We start from the raw sequence: 22944 nt of genomic DNA on the forward strand, positions 1-22944 counted from the left end.
AAATAAATGCTTGGAAAAAGGCTTAAAAATTTCAGGGATTGTTTGTGGGACCAACAAGTTATCAAGGCAGCAAAAAAACTGTGAAAATATTGGTCTAGTAAGAATTAGCCAAAAATGGTTTTTCTTTCCCGTTTATTGGATGAAGTTTTGTCCCCAATTTGTCTAAGTGTTTTGTCAAGAAATATTGACAAGCTCTCCTGATTTTATTCATTGTTATGAGCTTAAAAATTATTCGTCCTCCTTTGCTACATGAAGATGTTTTTGAATTTTTAGAGTTAAGTATCAAACAATTTTCCCTGACAATGGTTTGATAGAGGAATTCTCAACCATCGTTAGCTAACAGTTTTTGTTTGGACGGCGGAAACGCAATTGTTGAGGAAATTGTTAGCATGGAGTTTGCTTGACGGCGGAAGTTTTCCATACTCATAATAGTCATAAATAAGATTCATCATCAAGAAGAAGAAGAATCAAAAAAGTAAATAGCCTAATCTACTCAATAAAATTCTTCTTCTACTCAATAAAATTCTTCTACTCAATAAAAAATTTTCATTAATAAGCCCATCCAAAGTGATTGATAAAGTAATTTAAGTTTTTAATTCTTATTTTTCTGATTGGTAGCTTGGAGGTTTTTATTTGAACCTGATGTCTACTGCTGGGAAGGAGAAATGACTGACTCTCAATCCAGGACAAACAGCCCTGAATGTTGTTGAGATAGGACATGGAATTATGGGGCTAGTTACCCTTCAATCACTTTTGACTTTGAAAAGGAAGTATAAATTTCAATCAAATAAACTTCCTTGAACCTCTATACAACCACCTTTTGTAAAAGCCTCATACCCCTTAAGCATGGGACTCCACCCTTTGACTATTGGAAAAAATTACTTTGTAAGCTTATATAAAATGGTACTGTCCAATCTCTTTGTAATTAAAAACATTTTAGTCATCTAGCTGGAAAATTTGGCCCATCCATACTCGCCAACTAGTTGACAATAAATGTTGCCCCAGCAAAACTTTCCTTTTCCAACTATTTGACTAATAACTTCTCTCCAGCAAAACCTAATTAGGCATATTCCACCTAGTTGACAAACTAGGTGGAATATGATTTTTCCACCTAGTTGACAAATAACTCAGTTGTTGACAAATTTGACAAATTAGATCAAACAAAATCTAATTTTTCAAACTAGTTGACAAATAACTTCTCATCAGCAACACTTAAATTTGCCAACTAGCCTAGTTGACAATAAATGTTGCCCCAGCAAAAGTTTCATTTTCCAACTATTTGACTAATAACTTCTCTCCAGCAAAACCTAATTAGGCATATTCCACCTAGTTGACTAATAACTTCTCCCCAGAATACATAATTTGCTAACTAGTTGACAATAAATGTTGCCCCATAAAAATTTTCATTTTCCAACTAGTTGACTAATAACTTCTCCCCAGCAAAATCTAATTTTTCAAACTAGTTGACAAATAACTTCTCATCAGCAACACTTAAATTTGCCAACTAGCCTAGTTTACAATAAATGTTGCCCCGGCAAAACTTTCATTTTCCAACTATTTGACTAATAACTTCTCTCCAGCAAAACCTAATTAGGCATATTCCACCTAGTTGACTAATAACTTCTCCCCAGAATACATAATTTGCTAACTAGTTGACAATAAATGTTGCCCCATCAAAATTTTCATTTTCCAACTAGTTGACTAATAACTTCTCCCCAGCAAAACTTAATTTTGCCAACTAGCTAGAAACAAACATTGTCCCAGAAAAGAATTCATTTTCCAACTAGGCCTAGTAACTTCTCCCCTCTTAGGAAGTTCCCATTTCCTTTAAATCTTTCTTTATGACCTACTCTCATCCCAGACAAGGACAACCTGCTTTCCTTTTAGCCCTAGACAGCTGGTCAAAAAGGAATTTTTTTGGCAATTTGTCCTCCTTTATCAGCAGAATGTGCTATAGCCATCTCAACCTTTCTTTCATTATAGCCCTAGAAAGCAGGATTGAAACCTACTGTTTGAAATATGGTCTGTCAGCCAGTAACCCAGAACAATCTGTAGACAATTTTGATGGAAAACATCTAGCAAATTGTCATCCACTTTTTGGAATTTTCTTTTAGTTTTGTATATATTGATGGGATCATCAGGGAGGGAGGGTTGCATTGTTGTCAGGATAATAACTAATGTATACAAAAAGAGCATGAAATAAGAATATGGTTATTTTTATTTTATTAGCCTACCATGTTTTTTGAGAAGTGCTGCTAAACTGAAATCTTACAATTATTTGGAAATTTGACTAATTTACCCTTCTATTCATAGAGATGTTTTCACTCAGAGTTTCAAGTAGCCCAGCCTATAATAAAAAGGCCAGGGTGAAAGCCTATTGAAAAAGGGGATTCCACCCTTTGGCTATCGGAAAAAAATTACTTTATAGGCTTATATAGAATGTTGCTATCCAATCTCCTTCTAACATAATTTTTTATACAATCCTGAAAAGAGCTTATCCCAGATTTTCCTCTCAATCACTCGGACTATCTGTCTTGGACTTTTCTACAATTAGCCATGTCTTAATGCCTACTGCAAAATACTTGATTTTCAATTCATGTGTTGCTGGAAACAAACATTACCCCAGAAAACTCTCATTTTCCAACTAGTTGACTATTAACTTCTCCCAGCAAAACTTAATTTTTCCAACTAGTTGCCTAATAACTTTTCCCCCCTGTAAAACTTAATTTCGCCAACTAGCTGGAAACAAACATTGCCCCAGAAAACAATTCATTTTCAAACTAGTAACTTCTCCCCTCCCAGGAAGTCCCCATTTCCTTTAAATCTTTCTTTATGACATCCTCTCACCCCAGACAAGGACAACCTGCTCTCTTTTTAGCCCTAGACAGTGGGCCAAAAAGGAAAATCTGTGGCAATTTGTCATCCTTCATCTGCAGAATGTGCCCTAGTCATCTCAACCTTTATTTCATTATAGCCGTAGAAAACAGGATTGAACCACATTTATTGTATTACCATGTTTTTTGAGAAGTGGTGCTAAACTGAAATTTTACCATTATTTAGAAATTTGACTAATTTACCCTTCTATTCTTGGAGATGTGAAGGGAGAAGTTATTAGTCAACTAGTTGGAAAATAAATTGTTTTCTGGGGCAAGGTTTGTTTCCAGCTAGTTGGCAAAATTAGGTATTGCTGGGGATAAGCTATTATTCAACTAGTTGGAAAATGAATTGTTTTCTGGGACAATATTTGTTTCCAGCTAGTTGGCAGAATTAAGTTTTGCTGGGGAAACATTTCTTGTCAACTGGTTGACAAATATAGATTTCTCCTATAGGGATGGACAAAATTTTCCAACTAGATGGCAAAAACATTTTTAATTATAAGGAGATTAGATAGTACCATTTTATATAAGCTTATCAACTAATTTTTTTCAATAGTCAAAGAGTGGATATCCCTTAGGCATAACTTGCAACCCTTGCCCCAAGGCCCCACAGGCTTGTGTTAACCCTGACTGCATTGTTACATCATCTTTGGATTATTTTGAACAAAATAGCTCTCTCAAAAGTTCAATTGCATGCATTTGGGGAAAAGAGGGCATGGGTGTGAGCAAGTTCCCCACTATCAGTTTTGACTGTTGAAAAGGGAACTAGGCCTAGGACATTCGATGTCAAATTATATATACCCTTCCAAAGTTTACACAACCACTTCTTCCATAAAAAAAACTGATAAGCCTATGCCCCTGAGGCATAGGCCTAACTTACAGCCATTGCTGCTAGGCTGTGGGGGGTTTTGTCAACCCCAAGAGTAATGTTGTACAATCTTTGGAAAATTTTGAACAAAATGGCTATCTCAAAAGTTTGATTAGATGCTTTTGGGGAAAAGAGGGCATATGGTGGGTGGAGGAGAAGCTAGTTGCCATCCAGTCACTTTTTACTTGTGAAACTAGAAATTTCAATTTCTAATCAAGTGACCCTCCTTCAAAGTTTAGACAACCACCTTTTCTATAATAACCTTATATGCCCCTGTTAATAATTTACAACTCTTGCCCCCAGGCTCTAGGTTGTTTTTTAAACCCCTAAGACATTGTTATATGATCTTTTGACTGTGTTGAACAAAATGGCTCTCTCAAAAGTTCTATCAGATGTATTTGGGGAATAGAAGGTATGAAGGGGGGGGGGAGATAGTGTCCCTTCAATCACTTTTGACTCCTGAAAAGAGAAATTTCAGTTTGCAATCAAATGAGCCTCCTGCAAAGTTTATACAGCAACCTTTTCCATAAAAACCTTATATTGAATAGAATATGATTTATTGGCGAAAATAGCACGAAAGCTAGCACACGCACATCAGAATTTCAATAACAAAACAGATGTTAGGGGATAAACATAAAACAAAACTTATATCAGCTATTAAAATGGGTAACAAAATAGGGGACAAAAGAGTTTTTGTACCTCAAGGTCAACATTTGGGGATACAGATCCAGTTGGGTGTTTGGAACTCTACGAGCATTGAGTCTTGTATTAGGAAGGGTGGGGGGATTTTCTTTAAAGGGAGGGAGAAAATGTTGATGGTAGTCAGAACTAAGGCGCTTGTGACCAAAGTTCATGGTAAGGATGTGACGTTCTGATTCCAATGTAATAAGTTCAAGTCTAGCCAAACCTTCATTGTATGTAGTATAGGCTGTCCCTAGAATAATTGTTATTGCTCTTTTTTGAATACTTTCAATTTTAGAACATTGGTCTTTGGCCAACCCAGGGTGCCAGACAGGACAAGCATATTCCAGACAGGGTCTTGTATAAGAACAATAAATTATTTTAAGGTTTTGGATTGATATGGAGAACCGTTTGAGAAGGGAGAAAGATTTAAGGAGAAAACAACCTGACTTAAATAAGTGGGAAATGTGGGAGTTCCATTTAAGGTCATTGTCCAACTGCACACCAAGCAGTTTAACAGTATTTAAATTTGGTATGCAAAGGTAATTATTGATAGGGGGTATATTTTTAAAAAAAGAAAATAACACAAAACTGCTTTTGGGTATGCTTAAGTTGAGTTTAACATTGTCAACATTGTCTTTAAATTGTTAATGAGTGAATCAAGTGTAACATTCAAAGTATTAGATGTTTGACAAAGGTTCAGTAATGTCAAATCATCTGCAAATTTAAGAGAGTTGGCAAAACTTGGTAAAACATTATTAAAAACAATTAAAAATGCTAAATGACCTAAGTTAGTCTCTTGAGGTGCTCCACAGGAAATTGAGGAAAAACCTGATGAATCCCCATAGGGAGGACTACACATTGCTCACAGCCAGACAAAAAGCTAGCTAACGTACGTAAAACAAAATCTCTTGCACCTAAAGCCCTTGCATTATTTATAATTGTCTGATGATCCAAATTGTTGAAGGTTTTGCTAATATCAGCAAAAACAGCCTCAATGTAGGAACTATTCAACTCAAGATGTTTGAAAATAATGTCAAGTATATAAATTAAGAAATGAATGTTGTTTTAATTTGGCCTTAGACCAAACTGACTTGGATTGATTTTATCGTGAATATTGTTAATAAGCAAATTATAAAAAGCTCTCAAAGATCTTAGAGAAAATGGAGGTTTCTGATATTGGTCTCAAGTCAGAGGGACCTTTTGAGGTGTTAGTTTTCGGTTTTGAAGATATAATAGCTTGTTTAAAACACACTGGAAAAATACCATCTGCAAGACATTGGTTAAAAATAGCAGTTAGAGGTACACTTAAATGCTCGGCACATTCCACAATCAATTTGGTAGGGATATCACCTGGGTATACTGACTTATTTATGTCAAGAGTTTTGAGTTTAAGTTGAGTCTGATGAATTTCAATCACAGGAATGTCACTCACTGCGCTGTTGGCCTGCATATGCTGGAGTGGTGGGTGAATTTTACTAATTGAAGCAAAATGATCATTTATGACATCCGCACCCACTGGGTCACTTACTGTCCAGTAAGAAAAATTTGAAGAGACCTTTCCCATGAGTTCTTGGACACTTTTGTGGAATTTCTTAGGGTCTGAATACTATAAATTATTGAGCACCATGCTCCTTTCTTGCTTTACAGTTTTTGCTAACAACAATGTTTCTATGTTTTTGAGATTCTTGGAAAAATCCTTCCTTAAAGAGTTTATCATGTTCATTTATTAGGCACAAAATTCTTTTATTTATCCACAGTTTGCAATTACATTTGCAAGTAACATTTTTCACTGGAAAGGTAGGTGTCACAATATAACTGGAAAAGTTCTACTTAACACTTAGAAACCATTTCATTACCATGGGTAAGACATAGGATATTGCCCCAAGATTTGGAACTAAGTTTTTACTTGAAATGGGCAACCTTCTTGTCAGCAATGGGTCTAGAAGAGTAACTGATCAATTGCTAAGGGAGAAAGGGAGATAAAGGGGTCCAAAAGATGCTTAGATGGTTAATTGCCTCTAATGAAAGGGTCCTTTTAGGGAAACAGCAGAAATCTTCAATTTTGGTAAAAATTAAGTCTGGAGTTTTATCACTGCGTGTAGGCAACTTGACCACTTGATCAAGGCTAAGAGCAGAGCTTAGCCACTTTTGGTCTAGCTCATTAAAATCACCACATAATGTAATTGCAGCATAAGGATACTTGCAGCGAATTCTATCAGCATAAAGTTGCAGATATGCCATCAGCTCCTTCTTAAATCCACTACGAGGAGGGTAATAAATAATACCAAAAATCATGCAAGATACTTCTTTTGGGAGGTTTTTGGGTCTGGTCCATAGCCATAGAACTTCAGTTTTAGATTTGTTCCCTATTTCAGAAAATGAAAGAATCCAATTAGGAAGGGTAGACCAACAAAAAAAAGAAGCTACTCCTCCACCATGAGATAGAGGGATACCATCTTTGTCTATCCTGGGCTTAAAATGGGAGTCATAATTTGGAATGGAGCAAAAGTCTTCAGTGGCAGACCATGTTTCAGTAATGCAAGCAATATGAATCTGGTTTTTGTCAAGACTAATTTGAAGTTCATGCATTGTATTTACCAGTGACCTTACATTTGCTAGAAGGATTCTGGGAAATGTGTAGGAGGAGGAGCAATGTATCATACCAGAGTTTCTTGATTTGCTATTGGATACTTGTTGTAAGTTCTTGGGTTCATTTAATGCTAATAACAGGACTGAGGAGATGGACTGATTTGGCAATTGAAATGAGTAATATATGCCCCTGGTGCATAACTTACAACCCTTGCCCCCAGATTCTGGAGAGCTATGTCAATCCTGGAGGCATTTCTATATAAGGGCTGTTCTTTTGCACTAAGATCTCACATCTTTCTGCAAAGATTTCCATTCTTTTAACTCATCTTTGTTCTAAGATCTAACAGCTCACTGATGTTAGCAAAAACTGTGAAAGAATCCATCTCTCTACCATAAAGAACAATGATGAGAGAACTTTGATGATATACATACATATGTGCGTGTATTTAAAAACCAGTGGCCATATACACAAAAAGAAATAAGGAAAGAACAATAACACTCAACAAATTTAAACTACAGGTTCTTTCAGCGCCATCAGATTATCCTCTGTAAAACAACCTAACACAATAATTACCTCAAAGTAGTCCCCAAAACACTGGGTAGCAGCAGTACATCCCCATGAGTAAATTTATCCCTAAAATTTGCCAAACTTTGGCATCTACTCAGAAAATGGTCCATCCCATCCCCAAACTCCCCACAGAGGGGGCAGGCATGCCTACTTCCTAAGCCATCCTCATCATAAGACTCCCAGTATCCTTTATGCAGTGGTGTGCAATTTGCCCATGCCTGCAACCAATACTTAAGGGTTCTCCACAGTAGGTTCAGCTTCAAATAAAACTCCTCCCCATACACATCTTTAATCTGTCTATAAAAATGCAGGCTTCTAGACTTTTCCAGACCCGTTAGCCAAACCTGAATCTCTTGGTCCCAAAGGCACAATGCAAACTTATTCAGGAAATCTTTAGGTTTACCTAGAGGACCCTGCCCCTCATTCCATGCCCATGATAAACCAGCATTATCCAACAGTGATTTAACTTGTTTTGGCCATGCTGCCTTTTTGGTAAAACTCAAGATCTTTGTGTAGGCTGCTTTTGCCAGGTGATTATCAGATAAGCGCGTAACCTGTAACCAAAACTTAATCATTTGTATAGTCCTCATATGATGTAGATCCTGCAAACCCAAATCACCTTTTAGGACCAAACTACTAAAATTATTTGAAGGCCTATCAATCTTTTAAAATACATAAAGTGCAGAGATTCTAGTTGTTTCACCGTAGTAGTCCCTAACAACTTATATCCATAATGGGCAACAGGTAGGACTTATTCATAAAAAGGTACTTGTGCATCTTCATATTTTTGATTCCCATGATATGCTTTTGTCGAAGTAGAGCAGAAGCAGCTGCCTTACCACGTGAAATCATCAATTTAATGTGCTCGGTCCAATTCCCATTTGCTGTGACCACAAATCCCAGATATTTATACTTTGGGGTCACTTTTATTGCCTCATCTTTATAAGAAAAGAAATAATCCTGAGGTCCATTGGGCTTCCTACTTTGGAAGATGACAATCTTTGTCTTAGATGTGTTCAGCTTCAACTTCTTCGATTCTAGGTAAGCTTCAGTTAAATTCAGAAGAGTTTGGAGTTCCTTGGCTGATTTGGCCACTAAAGCTGTGTCGTCAACGAACAGCAAACAAGAAAATAGGGTATTCGCTAGTGATACAACTGGGGCCCATCTCATTTCAAGGAACTCTGCAAAATCATTGATATACAGACTAAAAAGCTTCGGTGACAACATGCATCCTTGGCAAACTCCTCTGAAGGTTCTGAAGGGTCTAGATACACCTTTTTTAACAATAAAACCACAGATAAAGTTATCTCATACATGTTAATTAATAACATAATAAAAGGCCTGGGTAGGGTGAACCAGGGTAATTCTGGACAGTGGGTAATTCCGGACACCCCCCTTTATCTTGCTAGCCCCTCATTAAATTTCTTTTGAAAAAATCACAGAGGTAGTGCCAAGACTAGTTTATGACTCACTATATCCGAATGACAACAGCCAGCACATGGGGGATACAGTCAGTCTTGAACCAGAGTCGGTCAGAGAAACTTCGATGAAAAAGTGCGTATGGTGTCAGTTTTTTTTGCATTTGCTGGTGAACGGTGTAACTTGCGGATTTTGTTGTTTTACCATTCAAAAGGGTTTTAATTAGGGCATTAGTGTGATTTTTTGCAGATTTTTACCTCTAACGGTTTAGCTGTAGGTTAGGTGTCCGGAATTACCCATTTTCTGACCCCAAACAGGGTAATTCCGGACAGATGGTGAGGCATAATTCCGGACACAGAGGGGTATTTCCGGACATGGGAAAACATGATGCAATTAATTCCTTTTCATCGAATTTTGACCTCTGCCTCCTGGAACTGTTTTCTATTAGAGATTCTCGAGTTTCTAGCAATGTAGCATGAGTTTACTGAACTATTTTCAGGAAAAATATTTTTTTTTAGGGCTGATTATCTGCAACTTTCATTAGTTTTGGTTTCTTTCAGTGCAAACAACTTTTCTTCTTATACCTTTTACTTACCCTTGCTTTAACTTTCAGATGCCGAGGACACAGTACAGCCCAGAAGATCTGGACAAGGTGTTAGCAGAGGTGAAAATGGGTTGGCTGACAGTCAGACTCGCAGCACCGAAGAATGGGATTCCAAAGCCGACGATTTCGGACCATTTGATTGCGACATCGTCGAAAGTGGGAGCAAGTAGACCTACACAACTGGATTTAGATGAAGAAGTGACACTCGCAAAGTGCATCAAAACCATGGACAAATGGGGTGTTGGACTATCCCGAACTGATATAGTCGCTCTTGTAGGCAAATATGTGAAGGTGAATAATATGAAAACTACTTTCAAAGACGGTGTTCCTGGTTGGGACTGGTGGAAATACTTCAAACGACGTCACAACCTTAGTCTCAAGAAGCCTGAAACCAAAGAGAATTCAAGATACAAAGCCGAAAATCTGTTCTTGATCTGCGGATTTTTTGATCTTCTCTCAGAGACGTTGAATGAACTTGAACTCCTCGATAAGCCCCACTTGATGTACAACACGGACGAGACGAGCTTTTGTACTGATCCTTTGAGAACCAAAGTTGTGGGACAGAAGAACTCGCCAAGTTTCCGCCAAACTGCTGGAACAGGGAGAGAAAACACAACAGTTCTCGGTTGCATCAACGCTGCAGGGGCAATTCTTCCCCCTGATCACATTCAAAGGCAAATATGTGTGGTCCACTTGGACATTCAATGAAGCTTTTCCTGAAACTTCATCTACTGCCGCAAAAAGGAGTTGGATGGCGGCTGACATGTTCTACAACTGCTTCAAAGGCCAGTTCATTCCTGGTATTAGGCAAGAACGTCCAGTTCTGCTTCTTGTTGACGGTCATGGCTCTCATTTGTCGCTGCAAGTTGTGCAGCCTGCAATAAACGAAAACATCACGATTCTGAAGCTGCCACCCCATACGACACAAATGTTTCAAGCTTTAGACGTTGGCGTTTTCAAGGCTTTTAAAACCACGTATGACCAAAGGCTAACCAAATGGACAAGGAAAAATGTTGGAGAAAAGCTACCGAATGCAGATTTTGTCAAGATGATAATTGAAATTTGGAAACAAGCTGATCCAGTTCTAATCCAGAAAGCGTTTGCATCAACTGAAGTCTATGATCCTAGTGTACCAGAGAGAGCTAACCGTGCGAAAATCAACAGAGAGCAGTTTGACCCACAGAAACTCAGGGCTTACAATGCCTTTCTTGAAGAAAAGAAAAGAGAACAAGCAAAGAAACCAGCAGAGAAGTCAACAGCCGATAGGATTAGTGCTAGAGTCCAGAGAGAAAGTGACAATCTGACCACCAACATAAACATTTCTTCCCCTGAGAAGAAACCACCAACTCCAATGAAGAAGACCTTTGAAGAGCTCCTGTTAGAGAGTGTAAGAAGAGAGCCGAGAAGTGAACCAGGGCAAAGGAAAAAGATCACTCAGAAAGCTGCTGAAGTGATCACTTCTAAGGTGTATTTAGAGAAACTTAAGAAGCAGCAGGAGGAAAAGTAAAAGGCAGACAGGAAAAAGGGTGTAGGAAAGAAAACCAAAGCAAAAGAAACCAGTGATACCCAGACTTCTGGTGCCAAAAGCAAAAAGGTGAAGCTCTCACAAGAAGTGACCTCCCTAGTTCCCTTTTCTGACACCGAAAGTGAGTCTGAGATACCGTATGCTGACACCAATGATGACATTTCTCTTGAAGAGACGTGTTTTCTTGATGACCTCGATCAGCCTGGCCCTAGCAAGAAAAAGATCGAAACGAAGCTTGACCATTATTATGCTGTGTATTACGACGACTCACCTTATTTTGGCAGAATTGTGGAATTTGTTGATGAAGGGGTCGTTAGGATGAAGTTCCTAAAGCTCGACTCAGCAGCGACGTACGAGTTTAGCTGTCCCAAGAACGATGACATCACAGACGTCGTAGAAGAGTTTATCTTGGGAGGGCCCCTAACTCTGAAGGGCACTGGACTCTTCACTATAAGCGAGCATCGCGAAATGGTGAAACACCACAAGGAAAGGAAAAAAAGCTATGGAAAAAAGTAGTGATCACCTAGGTCTTCTGTGTTTTGGTTCTAAACTTGGCTTTTATCAGTATTTGAAGTCGTCTTTTGTATCATTTTTACCTTATTTTTAATATACGAATTTCAAGGAAGTTAGCAGATGGATTCTGTAGTTGCAGCAGATGAAGGCCCAGGCCTTCAGATTCCCCATTCCTTCAGAAGACTATTTAAATGCTGGCTCGTGGTGGTATAATCACTTTATTATAAAAATTATTGTGAGAATCCATGGTTTGACACATTGGAAAAATGAGATTTGATTTTCAGAAAAACAAAATCACGACTGCAAAGCTGAATAACTCCGCTAGTTCGGAAGATACGCGCATGAAATTTGGAAGAAACATAGATTCTGGGGTGCTTATACCACCAACCAAAGCTAAGATTTTTTACTCCTTCAGGTACAAAGATATTGACCTCGTCCGGAATTACCCATTTTTTGGTGGCTAATTCCGGACACCGTGGGGAAAATTCAAATCAGGTCACCAACCCCCTTTATAGTTCGAATTTTAGAAGTTTCTAGCTCTCGTATGAAAGCTAACAGTCTGTACTTTCATACGAATCCGATTTTATGACGAGATTTTAAGTCTGCTGGCAGGAGGAATTTTTGAATCGAAAAAAAAAGGTCAAAGTGTCCGGAATTACCCTGGTTCACCCTAGGCCTATCTTAGCAAGGTAACAGAATAAAATCGGTCTATCAATACTATCAAATGCCTTTTCAAAGTACAAAAACGCGACAAAAAGCCTACCATTTTCCTTGCAATATTTTTCAATAAGAGCCTGGAGTGTAAATCCACAATCTGTAGTTGAAAAATCCTTTGGGCTTGCTCCTTGGGTCTTACTGACAATATTTTCGTTTTCTAGCCACAGTCCTAATCTACAATCTAGAACATTTTCCAGAAATTTACTAATTGTTGATAATAGACTAATAGGGCGATAGTTACCATGCTTCATCTGGTCACCCTTTGTAAATAACATCATTATAACTGACATATTCCATGCTGTTGGCCAACTACATGAAACCAGGACCACATTATACAAAGTTAATAGAACTGGCAACAGGGGACCGATTAGTTTCTTATACATTGTTGATGGAATTCCATCAATACCCAGCGAAGATCCTTCACAGTGGCTCTTGATGGATTGTTTCAGCTCACTCTCTGACATTTCCTGAATTAGCTGGTAAGAATGCTCTGGTAGGGGGAATTCACTGACCACTGCATCTATCGGCTCAGTATACACTTGCGTGTAGATGGGTACCCGGCCAGCTGAGTTTCTATGATTCTCCAGGTCTTCAAAATAAGTCGGCCAAGAGTTAACTTCTGGGATCATTTTTAATTGGTCATGTGGCCCACGTAAATACTTCCAGAATTCTTACATAGTGGCCAATCTATAAGCTTGAAAACACTTCTCTTGCTCTTTAATTTCATATAATGCTTTCTTCCTCCTTACTAAAGCCTTGTGTTCTCTTCTAGCTATTCTAAATGTTGATATGGCTTTTGTTGTTGCTCTGGGCAATTGGCATTGTTTGCCTTATTTAATAAGTTAAATAGGCACAACTTACTAAGTTTGCAATCATTATCAAAAGGACTCATTTTCGGCGGCAATTGTTTCAGGACCCGATCAGCCTCTTGATGGAGGAGTTGTGACAGGCAGCCAGTAATTATTTGAGGGTCCAAAGAGAGCTCCCATAAACCCTTTAACTTATCCAAAATCTCTTCTGAGCAAAACCTATCTTTCAGCGTTTTTGTTTCTTCATCAGTCCAATCTTGTCATAACCACCTTATAGCTTGAGCTCGGGATATACGGCTAGAATGAGAGAGAGAAGGAATATTAAACATCCTAGAAGGTTGGAGATATACTCATCATTGTTCTTAGACTGATAATCAGAGCAGAAGGATGAAAGACATTTGCAAAAGAACGCCATAAGATGTAAGATCTTAGTGCTAAGATTTCACTTTTCAGTGTTCTTTTTCAAAAGATGGAAGATCTTAGCCCATAGATGAGTAGAACAGCCCTATAATCTTTGGACTATTTTTAAAAAAACAGCTATATCAAAATTTTGATTGGATGCATTTTGGAAAAAGAGGGCACAGGGGTGGGGAAGCTAGTTGCCCCTCAATCACTTTTGACTCTTAAAAAGGCAGTAGAACTTTGATTTCCAATCAAATGAGCCCCCTTCAAAGTTTTATACAACCAATCCTTTCATATGTAGTGCCTCTGGAAAAATAAATAAAATATTGAAGCCTTATGGCCTTTACTATAGTCATTGCTATAGTATTGCCTCTGACTATGGAAAGTATTCTTGCTTATTTTGGCAAGTCAGGGACTGATTTTGTAAATCAATTTCATTGAATTCCAGTGCCATATAAGGGAGTTGCCTAGAACATTCTGTAGCATACTACTGATGTTTTTTCTGTCTCAAATAGAGCTTCAGGGTATTTTTTGTTGCACTCCAGCATGAGGGATTGTTCTGTGGGGTGATTCCATACAGCACAGTGCTGGAACAGTATTCATGAGCCTTGTATTTCTTGGTTATGCCTACACTGAGATGCAGGGCCTTGGTGGCATGTGGCCCTGTGTTGCCCCACAGATCACACATGCCATTGCATGTAAAGATTATATGAATACATGATCAAATTTTACAAGGGAGTTCATAGGCTAGGTGTTGCTTACCCATGTTCCTTTCAAGCTGGTTTTCTACAGTTGTTTGTGAGTAGTTTTCCAAGGAAGACAGTCAGTCTATTTATTTTGGATTGTTTTGATTCAAATATTGTAAGTTTAAGCAAGAGTAAGTAAGTAAACAGAAAAGTTAGTAAATTAGAAAATGAGTATATTTTCATATATTTTGCTGTGGGGGACAGGGGTATCCTCATATATCCTTAAAGAGATCTGCTGCCTGTCCCCCTTCTGCTTGTAGGCAATCTTACAATATTACTCAAGTTGCTTAGATTTGTTTATGTAGGTATGATGTACTGAAATTCATCTAGTTAAGTGCCTTTACCTGAAATTTCCTTAGAGTTTATTTTTCTACTTTTGCTAGAATACCCGTGGCAATGTTGCCAGATTTGTCTTTGAAGTGGAATCCAAAGTATCCACTGAAATGACGAACCAACTGACAGCCATCTAGAGAGTGCCATAACAGGGATGTTTCCCCAAAGGCACTTAAGATCCTGTAAGTTAAATAAAATGAATTAATTAGTAGATCCAAAATCAAACAGTGGCTATGTTTTTATTAACCAGAATCTTTGCCAAACCTGAGAACATTTTATTTATCAGACTTAGAATGTCTGCTGGAACAATATGCTTTATAGTGGTTTATTATGGTTCTAGGCAGGGAAGATCTGTTAATTGCTGTTCATTACAAAAGGTGAATACTGCTGATTTCACATTAGATCCTTTCCCCAACCCCATTAGTTTATACCTAGTTGAATGTTTTTGAAATCTTTATTCTTTAAAATGATTTTTTCTTTTGCATAAGATGTAACAATGCTGCTTTGCTGTTCAGTAGTGCAAATTATAATCTGATCTTTAAAAGGCACTGTGGTGCCAGCCCTATTGCTCTTTGCCTCTGCTCGTTTTGAGTTTGACTTTGTTATTTCTTGTAATTTCTGTTTGTTCTGGGTTTCATTTATTTATTAATGGTCATTTAAGATAGATTTATGATTGAAAGACTATTTGACCTTATTTCTGCTTATAATGTAGTTTTTACTTTTCTTTGAAAAGCTTCTTTTGTGGAAGAAGTTTTTAAAATTAATTTATGTTTGTTTTTAATTGACACACTCTTTTCATTTGTTAAGAAAAGATTATTTCAAATCTTTTTGGTTTTTCTCTATAAGAATCCAGATTTTGGCTTACTATTTACATGTTGGGCAAGATTTTTAACAAACTTAATAATCTGAATAAAACAAAAATCTGGATATAAGTATATTTTGACATAGTTTCACACCTCAGCTTTCCCTGAAAGATAGAAGTTAGTACTTTTTTTTGTTCCTAAGACAATATATCTATGCCATTTTGACAGCCTAGATGAACTTACAGCCTTTTGATTTAGCTCCATAGTAAAAACATAAGTATTTACAGTAGTAGCCCTGACTGTTTCAACTGAATCCCATCAGTTGTTCTTGGGATCTCACTGAGATGTTTTATTAACTATCAGCAAACACACAGAGCCTTCTGATTTAGTTTTAAAGCAACATTGATTCTCCCTGAAAGTTACTAATCCATTCCCTATCCCAGTCCTATGATATCCTGCCTGTATATCTTGAAAACCTTGACGTTCACGTCATCTTGACGTTCTCGTCAAATATAATTCATTGTAAAAAAAATACATGAAAAATCTCAACACTTAATTAGAGAGTCAAAAATAAAACAAAATAGAAAACAATAAAATTAATGGAAATACATAAAAAAATATGATGAGTCAAAAATTTAGTAAAAAAGGAAAAAAAAATAAATAGATAACAATAAAATTAAAGACTGATTTTCCTGGCTATTATATAACTCAACAAAATTCGGAACAAAACTTTTCTGATATCTTTCATGTTTAGTGGGGATGGTTTCATGTTTAGTGGGGGGGGACTTTTTGGGATCTTATATGGGATGGTATAAAGTAGTAGTAGTAGCATCAGTAGCAGTATGCATTAAGCACCTTTTGCTTTTTTCACATCCCCCTTGACATATGCTGAAAGTTTCAACTTAATACCATAAATAAATCCTTGGACATTGCTGATATGTCCTTTTGACAACCTGCATGCACATAATGTGTTTTGACCTAGTTCAACATCTTCTCAACACTCCCTAAAATTTTGACCTTAATTTCCTAAACTTTTAATAGTAGTATTTTTAGTAGCAGTAGTGTAATAGTGGTAGCAGCAGTATTGGTAGTTGAAGTTGTAATAGTAATATGTTAATATTGCTTTTTTGTTGGTCCAACCTCCCTCACAACATGCTCTGTAGAATCCAACTTCATACTCCAAGCCCTTCCTAAGATATTGCTGATATGTTCTCTTGACAAGCTGCATGCACACAGTGTGTTTTGCTTTGGTTCACTTCTATCTACACATTCCCTGGAATTTTTACTTCCATACCTTTAGCCTCAGTGATAGTAGCAGCAGAACTAGTAGCAGTAGTAGTATGCACATATTACCTTTTGGTCAGTTAAGTATTCTCATCATAATACCCTAAAAGTTTCAACTTAATACCCTAAGTCGTTCCTAAGATATTGCTGATATGCGCTTTTGACAACCTGTTTACGCACAGTTTGTTTTATTTAGTTCAACTTCCCCCTCAACATTTCCTGAACCTTCCACCTTAATTCCCTCAGCCTTAGGACTAGTCACAAATGAAGTAGTAATTGTAATATTAGTAGTAGTAGTCTGCACATACTACCCTTTGTCTATTGATCACCCCCCTTATCATTCCTTGAAAGTTCTGACTTAATACTCTAAGCCATTCCTGATATATGCCTTTTTGAAAACCTGCTTGTACAGAGTGTTATTATTTAGTTCAACTCTCCCCTCAATATTCCCTGAAATTTTCACCTTACCTTTATCCTTAGTTGTAGGAATCATAATAGTTGTAGTAGTAGGACTAGTGGTAGTAGTAACAGTTTTAGCTGTAGTAGTATGCACATAATGCCTTTTGGTCAATTGAACAACCCCCCTCATCATGCCTCAGATATTTCTACTTAATACACTAACTTGTTTCTAAGATATTGATGATACACCCTTTTGACAACTGGTATGCACAGAGTGTTGTGATTTAATTTAATTTCCCCCTCATATTTCCTGAAATTTCACTTTAATTTCCTTAGCCTTTGTTGTTGCCATAATAGACATAGTATGGTAGTTGTAGTAGCAGAGGTCGTAGTGGTAGTAATAGTAGTAGTACCAGCATGCACATATTGCCTTTTGATCAATGGATTGTCCCATTTATCACTCCCTGAAAGTCGCAACTTAATATTCTAAGTCACTCCAGAGATACACCTTTTTAACAACCCGCATGCACATAGTGTTTTTAATTTAGGTCAACATTCCCTGAGAGGCTCACCTAAATGCCCTTGTCTTTTTTTGACACAAAAGGTTAAAAATGCCCCCCCCCCCTTCCCCAATCATAAATACTGTATGAAAACAGTGGGTGAATTGCATAACTTACAGCTCTTGCCCCAAGGGCTGTTGTGGGGGGGGGGGGGTTATACTTAAAGGTATAGTTATGGAGTCCTTCAACTATGCTGAGCAAGACGGCTATCTCATAATTTTGATCAGATGTCTTTGGAGAAAAAGATGCATGGGAAGGGGTGTGGTTGCCCTCCAGTTTATTTTGACTCTTAAAAAGGGCGCTATAACTATCAATTTCCAATCAAATAATCCTTTTCGGAAGTTTCTATGACAACTCCTTCCATACAAAGTGCCTTGATGAAAAAAAAATAATACATTGTACCCGCTTTGCTCTGCACTATTGTGGTGCCTATTTTTATGCAAGAATAGGGGTAATTTGTTTTGAAAGCATGAATAAGACCATCCATTTCCTTAAATATCTAATGTAGAAACCTAACCTGTCTGGGATTTTTTTTTGAAAAAAGCTTTTCCCTTGAAATGGGCGTTTGAGGTTTTAATGCTCTCCTCAAAATTTGGAAGCTGATGTAGTGATTTAAATTTTGGCTCTCTTAAATTAAAATTATGGATTCTTCCCAAATTAATAACGTGAAAATATCCAAATGTAAACTTATCATTTTAATTTATTCTTTTTTCAGAGATGGGGGACTTCTTAGATTGTGCTGTTTGTGGTGTCAACATCAGTAGCAATGAGGCTGCTCCGAGCCTAGAAGCATATTTATGTGATAGAAACGTGACTATTGGAGAATGGCTTAGAACAATTTTAGCTGATGAAAATTTTTATTCTTTAAACCATGATCGAATATGCTATTCTTGCTTGCAATTACTTTCCAATGGCTCAAAATCCGCTCTAAGAACACTAACAGACAGATTTAAAACTAAGCGCGTCACAAAACAAGCTGATTTTCTAGAGGTTATTGAATTGCAATCCGGTGATCAAACTCCATATTTGGATACCGACCTAAAAAGAAAACGTGATAGTTCAGACAGTCAGTCAAGTGAAAGCACTGTTGTCAAACGTGGCCGACCAAAGAAAAGCGTCAGTACTAAGTACATTGAGTACAATTCAACTCATATGTGCAGCTATTGTGGCGTTAAATTAGTGGAATCTCTGAAACATTTTTGTATATATAATCCAGTGTGTTTCGTATGTTCTTCACGTGTTGGGTCAAATAAAATAACGGATCATATACTAGTTTTCCATTCAGAATTCCAACAACAGAAATGTCACAGATGTACTTCCTGGTTTTGGAGTGCTGATGATCTAAATTGTCATCTTGAACAAGTTCATTCAACCGTTAGTGAAGCAGCTAAAGCTGCCGAAACTCTACTGAACTTGTCTCAATCTGGAAATGACTCTCAATTGGAGTCGATAGACTCTAAATTGAAACAGAGTGGACTTTTAAATTGTTCAAGTGCAAAAGAGGTCAAGCTAGAGTATTGTCGAATATGTGATGTCAATATTTCTTTACATGCATTTGAAATGCATATGGCAAAAATGCATCTTGGACTGGATGGTAGTGAATTGTGTAATAAGGATGGCATTCTTCTTTCAAAGAATGATGGGAAAAATTCGATTATTTGCTGTGGATTGGTTTTTGACAGTGCACAAAGTGTTACAGGTAACATTCTTATTTCGTTTACTTTTACAATTGTCAAATGTTCTCTCTTGTTTCTTTTTATATAGTCTCTCTGTCTCTTAGTTTTCTACTAAGTGAATTGAAGTTTAAAATTATCGCTGATATTCTGTTGAAACAAGAAATTGACAACTTATTACTAATGTGTATGTCATAGTCTCTGGAAATGTTTAATGTGAGAATAGTTGCGTCTGCTCCCCTGTTTGAAACAAAAGCTGTTGAATCAACAGTAAAAACAAAGTTAAAGCTTTGTTTTTTGTTTTCTTTTTATAAAATGTATCTTCCGAAGTGTTGTTTCGCTAAGACGGTCTCTTGCATTCATAAACGTGTGACAACGGGAGGGAGGAGGGCTTCCAGTCCATCTTCTCTTGAAGCATCAGTATTTTATAGTTTGTTGTATTATATAGTTTGGCTTATACTTTGTTGTAATGCCTAGTAATTCTGCTGATATGTACAGATGGCGGAAGAATGAATTGGTGTTTCTCGTTTGCTAATAGCGCTCGTCCGAATTTCACTATTAGAACATGTTTTCGAGCAAATAGAATGGGCAAATTCAAGAACTGAAGGTCACTTTCGTAATTGCTGAAACGAGGTACGAGTATTACTTTAATGGCGCGTTTTTGAATATCTTCTGTTTCTGCTGAGATGTAAGCAATGTTTTGAGTATTGGGACCTCAAATGGACAATAATACTTGAAAATAGGCCTGATGTAGGTTGTATACCCCATCAGGAGCTGGTGATCCAAGAAGCCCAAACTGCACATACTCGTTAAACTCTGGATTGAGTAGTGAGCTTTGCAGAGGCTACAATATTTTCCACATGCAGCTTAAACAAGTAATCACTTGTAAATGATACTCCCAGTATATTTGTGGAGGAAACAGTGGGAAACAGCACATTTAGGATTTGTAATGTTGCAGTGCTTATGCTTGAGTGGATTGAATTGTATAACTTTTGTTTTCTGTTCATTCACTTGTAGGCTATTTGATTGACGCTAGTTGATGAAGGTTAAACTGCTATTTTGTTACTGCATTTTGTTGGACAGTGTACTTGAGAGGTACAGACAAGTTGTCAACATACTTAAAACGCTCCTCAAATTCTGCTAAGATTAACTTGATGATGGCAAGGAATAAAAGAGCAGCTATTTTTTTTTCCTTGGGGCCAGTTGTAGGTAAGTTTTGACCACTCAGAGCAGGTATCTTAGGGAAACAAAGGGTAAACTCATTCCTATCTCCTCCTGATTGCCATCTCTAACTAATCCTAGCATTTAATTTTAAGCTCCCATCTGTTTCAGATTCGTTAGCAGTCAGGTGTTTGAAAAGCTTGAATGTTTTTTTGTAGTCCACCAAAAGTAAATCGACAATACCATCAGAAGTGTCCAACCACTTGACGATTCGGTGGTAAATTCAGACTAGATATAGCCTACTACCATGCTAGTGCCTTGTATGCTACCATATAGGTACAGATCCATTGAAAGTGCAATTTGTTGCAATAGAAAGCAGTAAATAAAATCTTAACTACCTTTGCTAAGTTGGGAGTTATTGATATGGGTCTCAGTTGATCACCTGACTGGGGTGTCTTGACTTTCGGTATGACAAGGACCCATGCAGGTTTCCAAATCTTAGGAAATATTTATTCTGACAAACAATTGTTTATTGCTGATGTGATTGGCTTTGCAAGAAAGGTGGGTACTCTTTCAATATTTTAACATGAAGTTCACATGGGTATGAGGTATAGTTGTTTCATAGCTTTCCAATTGAGGAAAAACCACCATTTATGACATTATGTGATTTCGCCCATATTATGGTTGTTAATGATGTCAGTCATTTGCTTGTCTCTTATAAGTGGGTAAATAGTACAAATCTGAGTAGAAAATTTCTTATCTTCTGAAGCTTTAATTAAACTGCCGTCCACGCTGCTGATTCGAACCTCAGTACCTTTCTTTTTTCCACTAAGCTGTTTTAATGCCATTTCTGTGGCACAGTGCCATACTGTGCCACTTTTGAGACTCTCACTTCAAGATTTCTCATCTTTTTTGTATTTAGTGTATCTCCTGGGTATGAAGTTTACATCGTCCTTTGACCATGGTTTTTATCTTGGTATCCGAACATGGCTTATCTGTTTTGCAAATTACGTGTTCTCTGACTGGAAAAAATTCTTGGTACTTTTGCTGGAGAATCGAGTATAACATCTCCAAATTTTTTCATCAATATTAATTTAAAAACCTTTTTCCACAAAATAAGTTTAAAAAAAAAAAATTAAAGAACTCGATTAAACCAAAAAATGAACCAAAATGGAATCAAATAATCTACCAAGCATACAACTACGACAAATCGGTATCAATAAATAAATAAAACCCAAACAAACAGAAATTAAAATAAATAACAGAGTCAAACTCAAAAACGAGGAGAAATTAATCTGAGTAGGGTTCTAAACGCTATGCTTTCTTAAAGCCAGAATATAATTTGTACTTCACTGAAAAAAATCAAATGAATTTACTGAAAAAATGTGCATTGTTAGTTGAATATACATATGCCGATATTTATTCCTTAAAATATTAATTGATTTTTGATTTCTTAAAGTTATAAAACTGAAAACATTTAAAAGAATTTTTCAGTAAAATAAAGATTATATTCTGGCTTTTAGAAAGCATAGGCGTTTTGAACCCTACTCATATTAACTTCGGCTCGTTTTGAGTTTCACTCTGTTATTTATTTTAATTTCTATTTGTTTCGGGTTTCATTTATTCATTGATATTGATTTGTGGTAGTTGTATGCTTGGTAGATTATTTGATTATATTTTTTTTCATTTTTGGTTTAATGGAGTTCTTCAGTTTTTTTTTGAAAAACTTATTTTGTGGAAATTTTTTTTTTAAAATTAATTTCTGTTTGTTTTATATTGACGTTGTCTTCTTCAGGGAAAAAGAAAATAGTAGTTTGAATCTTTCAGGTTTTCCTTTAAGAATTTATAGTCTGGCCTGCTATTTATATGCTGAAAAAACTTTTTCAGTACCGGTAATTTTTAACAATATAGTCTTTTGAAAATCATGACACAAATAGTAGTGTTTAATTTAGTCATATACATTCTCTAGTTGACCTGACAAAAAAAGTTAATACCATTCCAAAAAATTATATTTATGCTCTTTCACAGCCTGGATACACTTACACTCTTTTAATTTAGTAAAATTTTAAGAGCAGAAGCAGTAATAGAAATAGCCCCGAAAGTTTGAACTTAATACCCTCAGTCGTTCTTGGTATATTGCTGAGATATCTTATTTGTAACCAGCATACAAACAATGTGTTTTGATTAAATTTTAAAGTAACATTTAGTTTTTAAGTATATTGGGCAAACTATATACCTGTAGGAGGTTTACCTACCCAACAACCCTAAAGATTTACTTACTAGACTATTCAGCTATGCTGAAGCAAGTGGATGTCTTAAAATTTTGTTGAAAGTGTCTGGAAAATTATGAGCTAAAGAGGAAGGCTGATTGCCCTCCAATCACTTTTTACTCTTAAGAGGACACTAGAACT

The 22944-nt window shown here is 36.7% G+C and overlaps 1 protein-coding gene across 1 annotated transcript in view; it reads left to right on the forward strand.

The window, feature by feature from the left end:
* Positions 1-445: 445 nt before the first annotated feature.
* LOC148949063 (uncharacterized) overlaps positions 446-22944 on the forward strand; it is a 139431-nt gene continuing 116932 nt past the window's right edge. The window contains exons 1-3 of the mRNA XM_089093127.1: positions 446-488; positions 528-579; positions 18415-19398. Coding sequence (XP_088949253.1) covers positions 18417-19398 — 982 coding nt within the window. The 5' untranslated portion in view covers positions 446-488; positions 528-579; positions 18415-18416. The remainder of the gene's footprint in view (positions 489-527; positions 580-18414; positions 19399-22944) is intronic.

This window comes from Artemia sp. Qi Xiang Cuo, chromosome 8, assembly GCF_049724085.1.
Source record: "Artemia sp. Qi Xiang Cuo chromosome 8, ASM4972408v1, whole genome shotgun sequence".
Lineage (NCBI taxonomy): Eukaryota > Metazoa > Arthropoda > Branchiopoda > Anostraca > Artemiidae > Artemia > Artemia sp. Qi Xiang Cuo.